The 20510-nt window shown below is 33.5% G+C and overlaps 1 protein-coding gene across 1 annotated transcript in view; it reads right to left on the bottom strand.

Annotated features, from left to right (window-relative positions):
* The window catches only part of LOC129758177 (probable serine/threonine-protein kinase DDB_G0282963), a 425584-nt gene that overhangs the window by 118289 nt on the left and 286785 nt on the right, over window positions 1-20510 (bottom strand). The window contains exon 3 of the mRNA XM_055755638.1: window positions 1038-1270. Coding sequence (XP_055611613.1) covers window positions 1038-1270 — 233 coding nt within the window. The remainder of the gene's footprint in view (window positions 1-1037; window positions 1271-20510) is intronic.

The raw sequence follows: 20510 nt of genomic DNA, 5'->3' as shown, positions 1-20510 counted from the left end.
ATCTATCGTTAATAACGCTTTTGACGAACCTTACAACCTATCTTTTCGCATAGAATAAAATATATTTGACGAGTTTGTTTTTCAATTTGCTAATTTTAAATGCAAAGAAATTGTTCTCTAGATTCCTTGAAAATAGCTAACTTAAATCATTTATAAAGCTACAAAATGAACAACTTAACGTTGTTCATGTTTTTTAACGGTGAAATCTACTTTATTCTAATGCAACCAAAAAATGAACCGAACTCATCCGAACTAAAGACACTGAAGTCCGAAAACAGCTATTTTTTCTTAGTTTTTCCAATTTAACTCGTTTCAATCTGAATATTTTTATTAAGTGTGTTCCACAAAACTGTTCGATTTTCAGGGACTCAAAACTCTTTCAAACATATTTTACTTGAATGAGCCCGGCTTGAAAAGGCGTTAAAAAACTGAACATTTTGAATAAAAAAATTTTTTTTTTGAACCTCTCTAAGTTAGAGGCTCTAACTTAGCTCCTACGATGTTGACGTCTTAAGCAAAATTCCTACATTTTTAATAACCTAAAAACTTACCAAAGACGTAATTGCTTTTAAATGAAAAATTCAAAAAAAAAATCTAATTCACTGCTAGGCGATTAAATTATTTCTATCAAAAGTTCATTTTGAAGTGCTTTAAATGTAGATAAAATGTCCCAAAGACACTATGGAAAAGTATATTTTCATAGATTTGGTTCATGATAGTTTTAAATTATTTTAACAACCTTTAACTGTTGTAGCCTAAAGTATTATCAACACATCCGAGAAATCTGTATAATATTACGTGTTTTGTTTTCATTTCGGGTTATAGTTGAAAAACAAATTCCTCTTGGGGATAGCTACTGAGAATTATTAAAACCCCACTGGAATGTTGAACGATAAGATAACAATAAAATGATACTTCCAGGAAACATTCTACCGGAACGATTTAAATAAGTAGGAACATTCTTTTGGTGTCGGTTTTACTACGGACTGCATCTCTTAAATAACACACCCACGATTCCCGCACATCCACCTACTCACCTGACTGTACATCAGACTGAGGGGCAAACTCATCGCGATGGAGAGCAGCCAGACGAAGCTGATTTTGAGCACCACCCGCTTCCGGGTTTTGTTTCGCCCGAAACGCATCGGATAGCGCAGCGAAAGGTAACGATCCACCGAAATGGTGCACAGGTGCATGATGCTGGCGGTGCAGAATAGCACATCCAGGCAGATCCACACCAAACAGTACTCGGACTGGAGCGGAAAATATCCTGCGGTAGAAAAAAAAATGGAAAATGGAAAAGTAAATTAGAGAAGAAATGGAGCGTCTTTGCTAGTTTTCGGTGGTGTCTTATGAATATTGGTTGGGGGGTTTTAAAACGCGAAAAACAGAACCGTATATCAAAGGAAACTAAATTTCATTCATTTTTGATGATAAATTCAGAATAAATATGATGATAAATTCAGAAAAATTAGCATACGCGAGAGATGTAGACTGTTCCGAAAATTTTTAATACACTTTCTTTCTTAATAAAAGACACAATGATTTTTTTTTAAACATTTAATTCTGTAACATACTACAAAAAAGTTGCCCTCGTGAATGCACAAAAAGTTTCGATTGGACCAATTTCTGGACAGTTTGGTGGGTTCGTGTCTTTCGGTAAACATGTGACCTTGTTGACTTCATACCACTTTAACCCTAATCCGCTCTTGGGTGTCAATATGACACTATTGGAAGTTTAGGCAGCTTGTAACTTCATTAGGCTGCATCCAAACAAAAAATAATATTCTGGGACCTTCCATGAATTCTTGAAATATTTAATTTTGCATAGTTTCTTCTTTGTTATGGACGCACCCTGTAAGCCCAGACAAAAAAAAACTCTCTAATCAGACCTTGAGTGTCAATTTGACACTCCTCGCCTCAAATCGCTGTATCCCTCTTGTTTATCAACCGATTAAATAAAAAATTAAATTTTAGAAACCTCGTAATATGTTTTTCAGACAATAAAGCTACGACACTTCAGTTTTCCGTTACTAAATACTTAATACTAAAAAAATATACTTTATGTCCTGGAAAGCTGAAGATAGAAGCTACAGATATGCGTTGCGAACAATTTTTTTAATTTGCCATATTCTCGGGCCACAAAAAATGCAAAAAAGTTGTGTTAAAACCGATCTTTTCAATCAATGAACCGTTAAAATTGTTTAACGCACACCAGATAAATTTTGAAAAGAGGATTGGAAAGTTGACGTTATTTGGCACATTTTCGCATTTTTCGATTTTCAAAGTAGGAAACACGGAAGTTCTGACGAATTTTTAAAAGGTGATAGCTTTTCAAATTTTTTTAACAATTTGCAATTTTTCTAAATTTCTAACACCTAAATTAATCTTTGCGCTGGATTATGAGCATATTTACTTTTCTTTGCGGTTAAAAAAAACGACAATTAGTCGGTAAGGGCCGTATAGAGCCGAATAACTATTTTGGCTGTATCTTAAAATTATAAAACCGATTTCCATTAATTATAGTATTATGGAAGTGTCAACATGTTTACTATCTATTTATGAAGAAAAAGAATTATTACAATTTTGTTAATGTTTGGCAATTGAATCAAAAGCCAAAATGGTACAAAAATGAAGGTGTTTTTGAACGAAGGTCAAGAGCATCTCGGTTCTTATAACGAAATTTCACTATGTCATCTAAATTTTGGCTGTTTGAAAGAGGGAAATATAAGGAAATATATTATAATAAAAAATCAAAATTAAATTAATCCATAAAATTATGGAAACCAATGAAAACTAACTAAACCACCGTCAAACGGGGCATCATGCAACAGCGGGGTTAGATGCATCATTTATATAACACCACACTGAATCAATTTTAATTCAATGTATTTTAATCAAGTTATCTTTTAATGATTACAGATTTATTATGACAAATTTTCTCGCACCTTAAGCTAGTTTTCAGGAGTTTTATTTTTACTCAAAATTTGAAAAATCGAGCAATACATGTACAAATTTTAACATTTTTTTATGTCGTAAAAAACTTTTCCCAGTATGACGGATTGGCTGGAAAATACATCCTACAAACTTTTTACTGGTTAAATAAGTAGGAACCACTGCAATACCAACACTGTTGGTGTTAAAATATTTTTGGAACAATCGCTCAATTTTTTTAAATAAATAAAATAAAATATTTTAATAATTCAGTTGGGTGTCTGGGGTAAAATGCAACAAATGCAAATCAAAGAAACACCTTGAAAATCTCGTTTATGTGAAAATGAGGTCTTTAAGGCATCTCAAATATATTAAAAACTATAAATTTTCATACGTGTTCATAAGATTTATCAATAAAAACAAAGTTTTTTGCAAGTTACCCCATTTTCTTCATAATCACATGTTTTTAGATCATTAAAAATTCCTATAGAAACCAATAATTTTTCTAACTACGCCAATTTGATGTCCCATCATCCTTAAAACTTTTGATGCATAAGGGGTAAGATTAACAGTGAACATAGGTTTTTTAGAAGCTATTGAAGTTGAACATTGTTGCATGTTGCCCCAGTTGACGGTTTTTATTTTTTTGAAAAATGTGGTTTTTGGAAAATCGCTGTTACTTCTTAAGATTTGCAAATTCTAACAATTTTTTTTAATTTCAATCAGTCGCAAACGAAATAACGACTCAAAACCTGTTCATTTGTGTCATTCGCATTAAAATGATATTATTTCACTAAATCAATAACTGCTATTCGCATTTATTAAAAAAAGTCATGCATTAAGGGGTTAAAATATCAGTGCGCAAATTTTAATCTCAATCCGATGTATAATAATGTCAACATTACAAAATTGTTGGAAAGGTTATATAGACGACTCATTTTGCCGATCTCTGACCCAAAATTCAATACCTAAAATATATTGATCATATCTCAAAACCCTTTTTAACCCTCTACTCACTGTTTTTGCGATATTGACGTTATTATACACCGGATTTAGATGAAAATTAGCACACGGGAATTTCTGGGAACGAGCATTTGATTTAAATGATCCAATTTCATGTCAGGGGTCGGCAAAAGGGGTTGTCTATATAACCTTATCACTGTTAAAACGACTAAAATCGAAACAAAAAAAATTTCAATGAAATATACGGAAATATCGCCAAAAAAACAGAAATTTTGCCTAAGACATAAATAGGCGCGTTTAGCCCGCACGGTTTGAGGTTAGGCAATTTTGACAACAGTTATAATAAAATAGATTTCTCAAAAACTGAAGGAGAATTCTACATAAAATTTACTCCAATGTATAGTAAATAGATGTCTGCTCGTGAGTATATAGTTTTTGTAAACATGATCAATGAAATATTTGATTAAATCAGTATTCTGCTTAATAGGCGCATATTGTCCGCTACTCCCCTACTCTTAACACTACTCATCAGCTTCTGAACAGTGCTTCCTTCGATAAATTTTCAACAATCTCTCTTGAATTTTCCAACACCAGGGTGGCCTGCTTGTTTACATTTTTAAATTTCCGTTTTTTTCCCGATTGAGATTAAATGATTTTTCCAGATTTGAAATACATAAATAAATTTGTTTATCATGTTTTTTTTTTTAACAGAAAAGTAACTATTTGTATAAAAGTTGAACGTAAAAACTTAAAAACAAATTATATTTTTTGTTTGGAAGATAATTTTTAAATTATTTAAAAAAAATACATTTTAAGAACCTGAGTGCTTAGTGCGGGATTTTGAATTTGGTATTTATCTATATTCTGTGAATAAATTTTCAGTGCGACCTTAAAATGCATGTTTCTATTCGAACTTTACAAATGAAATCTTAATCCAAATTTTAAATGCTATTTTTAGGTGAATTTTGCTTTTTAAATGCTGGTTTTAAGAATAAAATTGTAATGAAAAAAATTCTGATGTTTCAAAAGTGATTTCGTAATTCAATCACATGTTATCTGGAATTCATTTCAAAACTTGGTGTCTTCTTTCCTAATAACTTTCAATAAACCAAATATCGTGGTGGCAACTCAATTTAATGCCATTTTCACTTTTTGATTTTTTCCCGGTTTTCCTGGTTAGCTGGCCCACCTTGCCTAATACCTTACCAAATGAAAAATGGTTCCAATTCTTAGATAAGTTTTTGAATTGTCCAAAAAAGTTATAGGATTGTAATTAAAATTGTATTCCAACCTCCTTATATCCAAAATGAAAAAATGGAGGGATTTAAAGTAATCATATTACCATTTCTCGTAATCACATGCTCTCCCCTTGCTATCTCCCCACTGAAAGGAGGAAATGGTACCAAATATCAAACAAAACCGCTTTTGTGCTCAAATACCCTACTACGCCAAACTTGGCTCTCCATTTGCTGGACTCCTCCCTTCCTGTCTTCGCAAAAAATAAGGAAGTGGTCTCAAATAATTCTAGTATTTTTGTACAGTTTTGTGAAAAATTATAAAGTAGCCTCCTCTCACTCTCTATTTGCCCACTGGAAGGGAGAAGGATACAAAAAAATCAGCGAAACATTAATCATACACCAATAGTATTGGGGTGATTATTTGAGACCCCTCATTCTCTTCAAATGGGGAAACTGCAGAAGAGAGAAGGGAGGCTTATTCACATTTTTTTGTATAACTGAAGAACAAATCGAGCAAATGGAACCAAATTTGGCATTGGCTCATTAATTTTTTTTCTTGTAACAAAATACCCTTCCATGCTCAATTTGATTTCATTTGCTTGATTAGTTGTTGAGTTATTTTAAAACGATGTAACAATTGATACCAAATTTGACATGGGAGGGTATTTGGATACGAGAAACATTCCTTTTTCGATTATTTAATATCCCTCTATCCAATAATCTTAGAAATATTTCTCGTATCCAAATACCCTCCCATGCTGAATTTGGTATCATTTGCTTGATCGGTTCTCGAGTTATGAAAACGTTTGTCTTTTAGATATAAAAATTGTTTTATAAAGTATCGCAGGGCAAATGTAATTACACTACTGGATCCGATATGAAATGCCTTTCTAGTAAATATATTGTTTTGCAAAAATATTGCGTTAAAAGGTTTGCTCAAAATTCAGTGCAAAATTGACTCCTTAAGTGTTTGAAATTCTGAGAGATTGCAAATTGACCAAAAGTTCGAAAAACTGCTCCTTTCGAAAATTCGTCAAAAATTCGTTTAGTATTTTGAGGATCTTAAGATACCAAAATTTTTCAAATTACATAACTTTTCCAATTCATTTTTCAAAATTTATTCATTTATTAATTTTTTTTATTTCAGAAGTGCGGTTTTTACACTAATTTTCCTTATTTCGTGGTCATAATCATAAAAAATCAAAAAATATAGCCTTGTGCCAACGTATAGTTCAGGTTTTTTGGACACTTAGTGACATTTTTTTTAACAATTCGTAGCTGATTTAAAGACATTTTTCCGAAGCATGATTTTCGGAATTTTTTTCTTACATTTTGAATCACGGGAAAATAAAGTATATTAGCTAAATATCGTCTAAAAAAATAATTTTGTAAAGTTGTCCTATCGGATTGAAATTAAAAACGGTTTTTTATTCTGGTTCAGGTGATATGATTTTGTAAAAATGACACTCTTTTCACTCATTAAACTAGTTTAAAAAAATGTCTAGAAATCGAAATTTTGTATAATAATTTTTAGATAAAATTCTCAGCTTTGTCTTATAATAGTGTTGAATTAAAAAAAAAAAAAGTTTATATTATTAATGGCTTATCAGTGAACTCATAAAAAAAACATTAATTTTTTCGTGTTGTAATTTGAAAAAAGCTCAAAAGATGCTCAAGGAATTTTATACAACCATCAGATTTTTTTTAATCCATGCAAGACTCTTTTGATTTTTAAAAAATTGAGCTCATTGAAATTAAAATTGTTTTATATGTTGTATTCACATGAAAAAAAGTTGAGCGGTACCCTCACTTGTGAAATTAAAAAAAAAGTATAGTTTTGAATCCAAGAATTTCACCAATCTAACTGTTTTAACTAAGTATTTAAGCATCTATTCAATTTTATCTCGTAATATGTGCGTTTGATAGGAGGAAATATAACGTGTCTACAAAAATAGGAATATTAGTATGAGATCATAAATATGAAATGGAATATCGATCAGCAAAGTACCTACTACTGTTGCATTGAAAAGAAAAATGTATCAATATTTTTCCTACATTACGACTTTTACAGACAAAAAACAATCGAAAAAAAACATTCCCATTCCATCAAATTTCAAATGGAAATTTCAACCGTACTGCTACAGGCAACTTTCACTGCTTTTCAACCCTGAGCTTTCAAATGTTTCGAAAACAGCCATAAGCTATGTCCAACTCCCTGATAGGGGCTTATTTTTTCACCTTCTTCAACAGCTAGCCATTACCGACTGGCCTCGGGAATGGGATGATAAAAGTTTTCTTTACGGCAATTTAAAAGTGCGCTACAGAAAAGGAAATTTATGCCCATTAGACTGACTGCCGTTAGTTGAAATGAAAAAATAATTGAAAAACTTGCAAAAAAAGTAATTTTCCAAGGTTTTAATAGAAATTACTAGAAACAAAATTAGTCCTAATTTCCCACATCAGATTATCAGATAAGGTGTCAGTTTCTCAATCCGGAGTTAGGGCGTCTGCTGGAACAACTTTTACCCCGACAAACTTTTCCCGATAAATCGTAAATTCAGTTGAGTAGTAGGTTCGTTTTTTGTTTTTCTCCTCCTTTTTTCCTAGCAATAGTATTTGGACGAAGGCACTCGTTCCATTTGGTCCAACAAATGATTCGATGGACCAAACGCGTTTCGAATGAGGAAGGTGGGGGTGGAGGTTTGTTGGATAAAAAACTTTTCCGATTTATCGTTTTCGGAAATAAGATTCCCATCAACAGTTGAAAGCTTCGAACAGTGTTAAGTAACTTGAGCAGCAATAAACTTTTCTGTCGATGCTGCTGGAAGGAGCAACAGAAGCAAAAAAAAAAAACATGATGTGGAAGCGAAAATGGGTGATGATTTAAACAGAACGATATTAGTCTTGTTTTAAAGGTGAAATGCTTGGCTCAGATGACATTTTCAATATTGGAAATACTCTGCTCTAATGACTTGGCTGTTAAAAATATTATCAATTTCTCAAATGTCTGGTATGAGATTCCGAATCATATTTCCAGAACATACCGTTTCTCAAAAGTCAAATATTTTTTAGGATGCTAGTTTGTAGGTAACTTGGATGGTTGCTTTTCTAATTATTTGGATAATCATCATTAAAGAGTGATCGGGTCAAAATTTGATCAAGGGAAAACGCGTGTAAATCGGTGAAATCGTTTATTTAAAAAGTCGAATTAAATTTCTTTTTCACGTTCAATTAGTATGAAATTCAGGAAAAATATTCAGTTAGGCTTCCGCTTTTCCAAATCCGAATTGCCGGGCCTTACGCTTAACCCCTGCCATCAGATTTTGTACAGCCACCTCGTCCACCTTCTTCGCCGCGGAAAGCCAGTTTGCTTTGAACTGCTGCTCGTCCTTAGCAGTTTTTTTGGTCTTCTTTAGGCTCCGCTTGACAATAGCCCAGTAATCTCAATTGGGCGGAGCTCAGGCGTGTTGGGAGGGTTCTTGTCCTTGGAAACCACCTGCACGTTGTTGTCGGCGTACCACTCCATGGCCTTTTTACCGTAATGGCAAGATAACAAATCCGGCCAAAACAGTACGGAACAACCGTGTTTCTTCAGAAACCAGACAGGCAGACGTTTATTCAAACACTTTTTCACGTAGATTTCTTGGTTGACAGTCCCGGAAGCTATGAAAATGCTGCTTTTCAAGCTACAGGTACAGATGGCTTGCCAAACCAGATATTTCTTCGCGAACTTTGACAGTTTCATGTGCTTGAAAATATCTGCTACCTTTCCCCTTCCTTTTGCCGTATAAAACTCCTGTCCCGGAAGCTGCTTGTAGTCGGCTTTGACGTAGGTTTCGTCGTCCATTATCACGCAGTCAAACTTCGTCAGCATCGTCGTGTACAGCCTCCGGGATCGTGCTTTGGCCGTCGTATTTTGTTTATCATAGCGATTTGAAGTCACTACCTTCTTGTAAGTTGATAGTCCGGCTCGTTTTTTGGCTCGATGCATGGTTGTAGACGATATACCCAGCTTATTTGAGGCATCTCGGAGAGAGAAGTTTCGAGAGAGGGTTTCGCTTGAAACTACCGGCAACTCTCTTTGTCGTCTCAGCGGCTTCCGGTTTTCGATTTCCCCCCGATCCAGACTTCCTGGCTGTCGACAAACGTTCCCCAAACACTTTAATTACATTTGTAACGGTTGATTTGGCAACTTTTAGTGATTTTGCCAGCTTTGCGTGCAAGTAGCTCGGATTTTCGCGATGCGCGAGCAAAATTTTGATACGCTGCTCTTCCTTGGACGGCATTTTGACAACTGAAGAGTGAATTCCAGAATCAAAATAGGAGCAACATTCTACACACACACCTTCAAAATGAGGGGTGTTCAGGTTTTTTAAATCCAAAATTGAAAGAAATACGTCAAGTTGATATTGACCAAATTTTGACTGTATCGCTATTTATATTCAAAATTTCAAACAAAAAACACATCATAGATATTAATACGAGTTCATTCAGGATATGTCAAGGAGCATAGTAGATATAGGTTAAACAAAGATTGCAACATTTTCCAAGAATGGATCCTGATCCAAACCTTTCACTTACTTACACAACCCTTCCTGAGATAATAAAGATTCGCAGACGCACAGGTAGTTTCTATAGCTGGTGAAACTGACTTATAAGTTATAAAGATAATCTTAAAAAGATATAAAGAGTATCCTACTAACAATCCTTACTTCATCCCTCATTGACTTCTAGGACGTGACTGGCGTCGTTATTGATCTTTTTTTTTTAAATGAGATCATAAGCTTTGTGCATTGAGAATGGATTGCGAATCCCAAACTCATTTTTTTCATATATCACTTTAAAAAAAAATCCTAAGGGGGGAGTTACCAAAATTTAAAGTACTTTATGGAAATTTTGGAAAAATTTATCATACATCCGAAAGATTACAAGAGCAAAAATCAAGTTGTGGAAGATGGGAGATTTAAAACCTTTTGTATAAGCGATTTCATTGAGTTTTCCGATAAAAAATTATTTGATTTATGGGTTTTGTGCAATAATATTGTGTGCAATTTTATTGCATACAAGCTTTTATACAATTTATTCCACTTTATTAGTTTTTTGCATTACCTCACCCAACCCCCACTTCCCCTGCCCCTTGCGATAATCCAGCTCCGAGTGACAAAAGAAGGACTTGAAATTTGTTACAGCCTTATAATGTTTACAAAACAATGATAAAGAAGTATTTCCAATGATCAATGATTTCAGGTGAATATGAGTTGTCAAACAACTTAGCTATGTTAGCTCAATTGGAGAAATTTTAAGCATGGTTGTATATGACAGATTTTGTGCCTGAGTGATGAATATTGCTCTGAAATTTGTCGTTGTGGAATTATTTCACCGTTGATTCTTAACCATTGTTTTAAAACACCGGAATGGAAGATCACGCTCAAATTTTCTTAAGGTCCTTTATTGGAATTTTCAATTTTGAGTTTTGAATTTGATTAAGAATAACAAAGCATAAATATGTGATTTGTGATGCAAAAAGTGGAAACAACTTTCAAAAACATATATTCTAGGGTCGAATTTCGAAGACCTACCATATACATTCTGAAGATTGGCCCAAAAACAGATCTGTGCGAAATTTCAGCTAAATCAGACTTGATTTAGTGGTGCCTCAAAGCGCTCAAAGTTTCGGCTTTTTATCCTCAAAAATCACCTGGGGGTTGACCAAAGAAAACTGTAAAAATTTAAATTTTAATTTTAATACCGAATGACTTCTAAAAATGCATGAATTGTCGAAAAGTTTTTTTTTGTCAAAAATCAACGATAAAGTTTAAAAAAATTTAATGCCAAATGACTTTGGAACACATTAAACGTATTTTTCTGGAAAAAAAAGTCCCTTAAAAAGTACCATCAAACGGGGCATCATGCAAAAGCAGGGTTAGATGCAACATTTGTATACCACAACACTCATTCAATTTTTATTTCAATATACTGTAATAAAGTTATCATTGAATGATAACAAATTGATGATGACATAGTTTTTAACATCGTGAAAGAGTTTTTTTAAGGATTTGATTCTCACAAAAAATTTAAAAAATCGAGCAATTCAATGTACAAATTTTAACACTTTTTGATGCTGTAAAAAACTTTACCTCGTGTGACGGATTGGCTTAATGATATCACCTATAAACTTTATATTGTTTTCACTATCCAATACCAACACTGTTGGTATATACATATTGTGGGACACCCCTTGAATTGATACTATTGAGGTAAATATGCAATTACTGATGTATTCCAATTATCCATCGAGACACCCCTCGGTTGACAGCGGACAAAGACATTTGTCTCTGTCGCACACACCTTCTCCCTCCATCGTCAGCCAGTCGCGCTCCAACCAAGTGCTCACGATGACGTGTACGAGCGTAGTGCAGTGTTTATCAAACGGCCCTCTTCCGCAGCGTCCGAATATACGCAAGGTAAGCGATGGGTTTTCCCTGGTTAATCAATCAGCCCCAACCAGCCCCCACATTTGGCGATCCTGCCAGGAGCGTGGTATTCCTGAGAATACTACGCAAAACTTAAAAATAAACATTCGAGAACAAACTGGTCTAGAGCATCATTTTGATTATGTTAGCAGCAGCCATTTTGTTTTATTTCTTGTTAGTTGTGGACGTTAATATCGTCTTGATACCGGTATTAGAGCTTTGAGGCTAATTCATGCAGAATAAACTAGAAAAAAACAAGCTTATTTCTTCTAAATTACTGTTGGACTCAAAACTGCATCAAAATCTGTCTTTAAAACAACCGATTCATACCAACAAGCAAAATTGAGTTGCAAACACTCGAATAAGTTAACCATAACAGTGTTTATATAATTAAGAAGATAGATATTTTAAATCAAAGTATTTTGTTATTTATAAAAACAACCCTTTCTTTGACGTCATCCGTTCGAAAATCGTTCTGGGTTTTGTTCAGAATATTTGGTTTAAGCTTGTGAATTTCAGGTGAAGACTTCTATATAAGTAATTTGGTTGAAGATATCTGACGCGATGCAGACTTCCGTCAGCAGCATGGCGCGATGCAGACTTCCGCCAAGTTTTGTTGAAGATTCGATTATAAATATCTGACGCGATGCAGACTTCCGTCAGCAGATTGGCGTGATGCAGACTTCCGCCTAGTTTTGTTGAAGATTTGATGGTAAATATCTGGCGCGATGTAGACTTCCGTCAGTAGCGGCGCGATGCAGACTTCCGCCTAGTTTTGTTGAAGATTTTATTATAAATATCTGACGCGATGCAGACTTCCGTCAGCAGTTTGGCGCGATGCAGACTTCCGCCTGGTTTAATTAAAGATTTGAAGATAAACATCTGACGCGATGCAGACTTCCGTCAGCAGATTGGCGTGATGCAGACTTCCGCCTAGGTTTGTTGAAGATTTGATGGTAAATATCTGACGTGATGTAGACTTCTGTCAGTAGCGGCGCGATGCAGACTTCCGCCTAGTTTTGCTAAAGATTTTATTATAAATATCTGACGCGATGCAGACTTCCGTCAGCAGTTTGGCGCGATGCAGACTTCCGCCTAGTTTAATTAAAGATTTGAAGATAAACATCTGACGCGATGCAGACTTCCGTCAACAGATAAGGGCGATGCAGGCTTCGCCTAGTTTTGTTGAAGATTTGATGGTTAATATCTGACGCAATGTCGACTTCCTTCAGCAGTTTGGCTTGATGAAGACTTCCGCCTAATTTTGTTTAAAATTGATAGTATGTTGCTAGCATGATGCAGATCTCCATGAGTGGACAGACTTACGCGTAAGAATATTGATGATTTGAAGATAAAATTAAATTCAGTGTGGCTATTGGTAAGATGCATAGATGCTCAAGCTCGAAAAAATGGATAAACATATGCAATGAGAATTTTTCGCAGTTTGAACACAGATGAAGTTTAAATACTACAATAAACTTGGTGGTGTCCTTGTATTGAATGTCAGAAGATCTGTGAAGAAAAGAACCCACTTTTGTTATAACTAAGGTGGATGGAATTTACGTGTCCAGCGCAATGGAGACTCCTGTTGTTTGTTTGTTTGTTTTATTATAGAGGCTTGCTGGGTAGATTCGCCTCTACTCCTGTTGAAAGGAATTCAACCTTTTCATAAAAGATCTAACGTTATCAAGACTTTTTACTGCGCTCATGGGCGGTTTGTCGTTTGCTAATGTGAAAGTTAAGGGAACAATGAATTTCACCTTGAAAAACTGAAGATTGCATAAATTGTTTCTAATTTTGGAAAATTAACATTTGAATTCGCACTGCGTAAGCACGCAGTTTATGTTGTAATATTAATTTGTTTGAAAAAAGTACGTATGACATTCGACTCTGGTTATGAAATGGATATGGATATTCTATAGTACAATTTGATTCATTCCTGACTGGTTCCTATCTTGAAAGGATTCAAAATGTTTTGATGGGAAAGCTTCAGCAACATGATTATTGGTGCATGACGATTGCTTCATAAATATCTGAGTATTATATGAACATGTGAGATTGTCTAATTTGCAGTTATGAAGAGACAGAGAAGCTCATACACCTTGTACAATTTGTACGAATTTACAATGGCTGATTTGATAGTTATACCGATGTCTTCGATAAGCTTAGACTATTGTTAGTGTAAAGAACCATTAAGATAACTCCCAGCACTACTATATAGGTCAATCAGCACGAACAGACTGAGGAAACCTCTGAGATTTATGTCTTTCTAGAATTTACAATTCGAGCTAACATATTGCAATGTTCTTTGTTTTACTACCTAGTAAAGAGCTTAGTCCTGGCTCTCCTGAAACAAGCTCTCAGTGTATGAGATATTCTAAATTACTCTTAGCTTGCTTAATTCGCAATAACTTTCCCTAGGGTGAACTGAAACAGTAAATAGTAAAATATTGATGTTTTAAATTTCGCCGAACATTAGAAACACATTGACTACTGTAAATTCGGATACCTTTTGGAATCAGCATTTGTAAATATTATCAATATTTTATAACGCTTTTATATTGATATACATTCCTTAATACTAAAAAAGCTTTGGTTTACATTTGTATACTTTGTATAGTTCACATATCACAAAGGTTAGCACTTAGCAGTCTTAAATATTTCCTATGTCTAATCTGAACATGATGAATCCAAAACTAGGCTGGTGATTCCATAGTTGTGGGCAGCAGCAAGGCACATTGTTGGTAGTTTCGTACCTAGTGGAATTGTTCCCGATGCTGTGAATTGCGATGGTTGTCCAAAAATTCAAGTTTCGAAAAGGATAAAAAATATCCCGATACCAACATTACAAAACCTGCTCCAGCAACGGGACAGTGTACAACAGTAAAACATACGACAAAACTTCCTACAGACGACGAACACGGCGACCTTCTTTTCGGCTGGTGGAATTCCGATGAAATCAGAGTGATATCCCCGGTACAGCCGATCTTTGTCGAAAAACGAGCCAGATCACGCAGAGCAGACTGAGCAGCGGGTTCGGCAGTCTTCGTGTGGTTACCACCAGCAGCACGTAGCTTGATGTGCAGGGCAGTGATACCCAGCGTTTTGAACTGTTCAGCAACGTCCTAAGCGGGGTATGGCGAGGCTTCATATCGGTCGGCCTTGACCTACATTCCAACGAGAAATGGTTTCTTCACTTGACAAATCCGTTACATGAAAGAAAGTGTCCTTAAGTAGATGTGATCAAAGCCGAATCCGATCTCACCCTCACAAACCTGGGGGCCAGTGAGAGCGTTGGCAGTTTGTTCTTACACGATGGCATCTTGAGATTAACATTTCACTGTTTTTCTCTGGGCAAACGGAAGTGCAGGCAGAAAAGATACGATCCTGTAATTGATCAAAATTTCTTGTTACTCAATGGATTAACAGATTGAACTGTGCCTTTATTTCTTTATTCGTAAGTATATGCTCTCACCTTGCACAACAACGAAAAGATTCGAGTTCTTGTTTTCTGAAGTCAGTGATAAATTTTACTTTGTTTACATTTTGTATACACGCTAAACTCGAATTATTCGAAAAGCAGCAGAATTTAACTCCAATGTGTGTTAATCTTGTTAACAGGACTGAATCAAGGTGTGTATATATAGGAATGAATGTTTATCGAGTCACGGGACCAAAATCAAGAATAAGATATGCAAATGGTGTAAATCATTATTGAGAGGGAAAATTACTGTGCCCATTAATACCAATTTATGAAGTATTTTAGGAACAATTTTATTTATATGCATTCTGTTGATGCAAACTTATTATAAAATAGCCATGCTATTTTTGTAACTATGGCGCTCCATTAACATTTCTCGCGTGCGCTTAAATTACGTCGCATAAAGCACTGTAAAACTTTAAAAATATGATACTTTAATTGCTGCATAATTGCATTATCTTGCTATATTATTGATAAAACAATAAATTTTATTCTTTTAATGGTTTAAATTGATGACTTTCTAAACGACAAGTTAAAAAAATTAAAAATTCGAAATCTTTCGAGCGGTGTTTTAACAGTGAAGGCCTTTTCCGTTCCGCAAAAAAACTTTAAAATGCTCTGTATTAATATAGCTTACGGGTTATGATATGTACCCCCTTTTTGTTAGCAGAAAATTATATATTATTTCTGTTATCATAATATTATTTTTTTGAAAGCAACGCGTCAAAAATTCAGAAAAATACAGCATGTAATGAATAAGTGATGAGCTAAAGGATACTTGCAAATATAAAGGTATATTAAGAATGTCAGCTAGTGATTTTTTTTTCGTTTTTTTGTGAGGAAACGGGAGATGTGGGACACCCCTTGAATTGATACTATTGAGGTAAATATGCAATTACTGATGTATTCCAATTATCCATCGAGACACCCCTCGGTTGACAGCGGACAAAGACATTTGTCTCTGTCGCACACACCTTCTCCCTCCATCGTCAGCCAGTCGCGCTCCAACCAAGTGCTCACGATGACGTGTACGAGCGTAGTGCAGTGTTTATCAAACGGCCCTCTTCCGCAGCGTCCGAATATACGCAAGGTAAGCGATGGGTTTTCCCTGGTTAATCAATCAGCCCCAACCAGCCCCCACACATATTTTTCGGACAATCACCAAATTTTTTTAAATAAATATTTTCATAATTCAGTTAGCTGACTGGGGCAAAATGCATCAAAATGCAAATCAGAACTAAAGCTCACAAATCGCGTTTCCATACGGTTGTTTTGCATTATGCTTTTGTCAACATTAAAATTTCATCCATCCTAAGATTTACATGAATTAAGATAATAGAATAGTTTATTATATTTTTACCCCTGAATGTATGCAGTAGATTAACACTTTTTTCTTAATAACATATTTGACAGAAAAAAATGAAAAATTTAATTCGAACAAAACCAAAAACTACTGCAATTGGTGCATTATGTTTCAAAAACTTTAAATTTTCAAACGTTTTCATTTGATTTTTCATTAATAACAGAGTTTGTTGCAACTTCTCCTTTTTCTTAGTAGGGTGAAAATCGCATGCTTTTGTAAATTTAAAAATATCAGGTAAAACCAATAATTTTTCTGACTACGTTTGTTTGGTGTCCAATCAACCTTAAAACTGTTGATGTACAAGAGGTATGATTATCTGTAAGCATTAAGATTCAAGAAGCCATTGAAGTTGAAAAGTGTTGCATGTTGCCCCAGTTGACGGTACCTGTCGACTTTTGGCCAAAACTGTTTCTCGAGATCTCGACAATTTATGCATTTCTAGGTAGGTTATTATCCAAGTTTCAAATCAATGCTTTTCGAATGCTTTTGAAATTTTGAAAATTCATTAAATAAAATTGTACACTTTTTTGGCAAACTGTAGCACATTAGAGATATTATGAAAACATAAATTTTGACTTCCGTGAAAAATATTATTGAAGTTTTCTTCTTGTAATTTTTTTCCCAAATTTTCCAAAAAACTAAAATTTAGAAAAAATGTCAAAGAAGATTAAAACTAAATTTAATTTGGACATTTCTTAAAGCATGGGTGAAATTGTTCGTTAAATGAGGACTTAAGTTTTCATATAAATTCAATGAATTCATTGAGCAATTTTACTAAAAACTAATCAGTATTTAAAGTTCGAATCATCTTAATTTACATTTTCTACATTTACAAGTTAAGGGTTGATTAAAAAAATTCGTTGCCATATCTTGAATTTGAAAATATATTTTATAATGGCTAGAATACTAGAAATATCAACACTCGATAAGAAATTTTCATTTTGAACTTTACAGATTCTTTTCAAAACACATAGTTGATAATTAAATTCAATGTATTAAAAAGGGAAAAAATAAATATTAAATGAAATTATCAAGCGCAGGTTTAATAGTTTAAAATTTTAAGCTCTGAATAGTTTTTCGCAGTAAGTTGAGCAATTAGTTCCTGGAAAGGACAAAAGGTAGAAACTCTGTTTTTCTTATTGAATTTTTAGATTTATACGCTCGAAGAAGATTATATTTTAAGAACATAAAAATTTAGAATTGAAAAACATAGACGCACTTATCAAAAATATTACCAAGTCATCAAAAAGCTTGACTATAAATTTTGATTAATTTATTTAAAAATCAAAACAAAATATTATGATTTAAAAGATAAGTTTTTAAACTTTTGTTTCGGTTTAAACGTCGAATCATATAAAAACAAATTTATAGAATTAAATTCATAACTCAAGGGAACAATATTTTAGTGCTTATTTTTTGATGATTGATTTGGTAGATTTTGGCGTCCTGAACTGATATCTTTCGTCAGATTTTATCTATCAACTCCAGTTTTTTGTTTATAAGTTTAAAAATGAATTAGTTTTGAAAAAAAGATTCCGAATATGTTAATAATACTTCATTCAATTTAGAAATAATACTTTGATGATGATTAAATTCCTCAGGTTTTTAATATTTGGAAAAATATCATTACAAGTGCTCCTGATCTTATTGAAAAAAGTTAAAAAAAGGGTTAATTTTATTTTACAAATTTGTTCAAACCTGCAAAACGATTTGATACTTGCATTGAAAAATTATCTAAAATTCGATTTAGTCCAAAACTAATAAACATTCATAAAAATTCCCGTATGATACAGAACGGGGTAATCAAACCAAAAGAAAACATCTATCACTTTTTTTTTTTGGAAATAACTTGCTGTCTTGTGGAGAGAAGATAATTAAGTTAAAACCTTTATTTCAAAATTTTTTGTAATGTCTCTTTTTTTTCAAAAAGTCAGACATTTCTTGAATGATTTTGATTTATTTTAAAAAGTTATTTAAAAAAAACTCATTTTAGAAAACCATCGCATATTCGGATTCAGGGCATTCAGAGTAACCAAAAGAAGCTGTTTAATTATTAGCACTTCGGAAAAATGTGGCTTTGTGTAATTTTTCATAAACTGTTGGAATGTGGAGTTGAGCATTTAAATAAAAGAACAAGAAACAAAAAATAAAACTGAGGTCAAAATCGGTTTCTTAAAAAATGTTTGACATCAGCATAACATTTTTACTACTAATTTGTCGATAAAAACTTCTTAATAAAAACTCATTCTGAGGTCGAGGTAGTGTTTGTTTTAAGAGTTTCAATACAGAACAATTATCAACTTATAAATCTTACTTTACAATTAAAAATTAGTAATTCCAAAAGTTATCACGGATTAAATTCCGCCGGAGGCGAGCCAATTTTCTGACGCGTTTGTAAACACTTATTTTGTTCTACGGTAAATTCTTTACTTCATTTGAAAATTTTACTTGGAAAATCTCCATGGGGGGGGGGGGGGGGTTTAAACCCCTAAACCCCCCCCCCCCCCCGTTCGCACGGCCTTGGACCCGGGGGTCCAAAATACTTTGTTTTGGTAAAAAACTCATTCATGATTTATTGCAGAATTGTGGGTAACGTTTTCATGAATATACTTGAACTTTTATGTTGGTATAGGAAAACTTAATATTTTGTTCTGAAAAACCTACCCCACTTTAGTTTCTTCTGTGGATTCAAGCTTACTTATGATTTTTGTTCAAATTTTAGTTGTATTGATTGTTTTGTAATGTTATGCCATACCGCAAAAGAATTACCGCTATTCATATGCTGATAACTTTTTTGCCTAGTAAAGAACGAAGCAACAGTCTTCGACCAAGAGTTTTAAAATAAAAAAAATTACCATTCGTTTGAAGAAGTCATAAAAGTTTGAATCAAAACACTGCAGAGCATTTCTAAATCCCGTACTGAGTACGACCCCATATCAGTATGGTTTCGAATTGTTTTTCTACAGTTTTTAAGCTTGATTCTGCAAAATATTGCAAACTAATTTTATAATTTAAAAAATTATCTCATTTCTTACACTCTTTCAGGAATTTAATTTTTTGGCATAACTTTTTAAGTTAGAGGTGAAATAAATTATTTCCTTCGACAATTTTTTTCTCAAATTTTTCATAATTTATGCAGTAGAGGTTTAGATTTGTTGTACAGAAACAAACTATTTTCACATGTTAACCCTTGAATCTTGAAAATTAGAGCTGGTAAAAAAACCAAATAGCAAATTTGGATTAGGCGCACTCAAATTTGTCAAAATTAGCTTTCTAAAAGTTTCTAAACACACTCTCATTAGAAAGCTCTTATAAATTCTTTACAGTGTTACTCAAATGTCCTAAGGCTATGATCATTTAGTATCCGGGCACTTTATTTCGGTGATAGCTACGTTACTATAGCTCGTATATGCAAAACTTTAGTAGCGTTGTGTTGGTTATGAAAAGGACTATCTTGCCTATTTTTGATAGATTTTTAAGTTAACGTGTGATTGAGATATTTACGCCGCAAAAAGACATGGTAAAAATAATTTTGCACAAATTTGCTCCTTTTACGCATTTTGCGCCTCGAAAATTCTTCATTGTTGACTTGAAAGCTCATGAACTGTTGATTTTTTTGATTTTTTTTCGGACCAAATGGTTAAGAAGTATAAGGAGGCACTCTAGGATCCACACGAAGTTCAAACCAACCAAATTTATGTTTAAACCGGATTTAAGAGATCATTTTTTCAGATGCCTACTCATGAAATGGTTCCAATCAGATTATAATTGCTTTTTCTAGGTGAGTTTGTTTAAAATATCATGATTTTGCAAAGGTTTTGCTTCTGTGGTGAAAAATATAAATCAATTCATGACAAAAAAAAGTGTGCAAAGATACAAAAGAGATTTTATGAAAAAGTTAGAGATTTTTTTTGAAATCACTGATAAATATTTTTTTTTATATTTTTTCATTAAATGTCACCTTAATTTCTTCCATGAAAAGTTTTTCGATCAAATGAATAGTTTTTAAAATACACACGTTTGTAACTGCCTGGATACTAAATGATCGTAGCCTTATT

This window comes from Uranotaenia lowii, chromosome 3, assembly GCF_029784155.1.
Source record: "Uranotaenia lowii strain MFRU-FL chromosome 3, ASM2978415v1, whole genome shotgun sequence".
Lineage (NCBI taxonomy): Eukaryota > Metazoa > Arthropoda > Insecta > Diptera > Culicidae > Uranotaenia > Uranotaenia lowii.
This window is presented reverse-complemented; position numbering and strand designations above follow the sequence as displayed.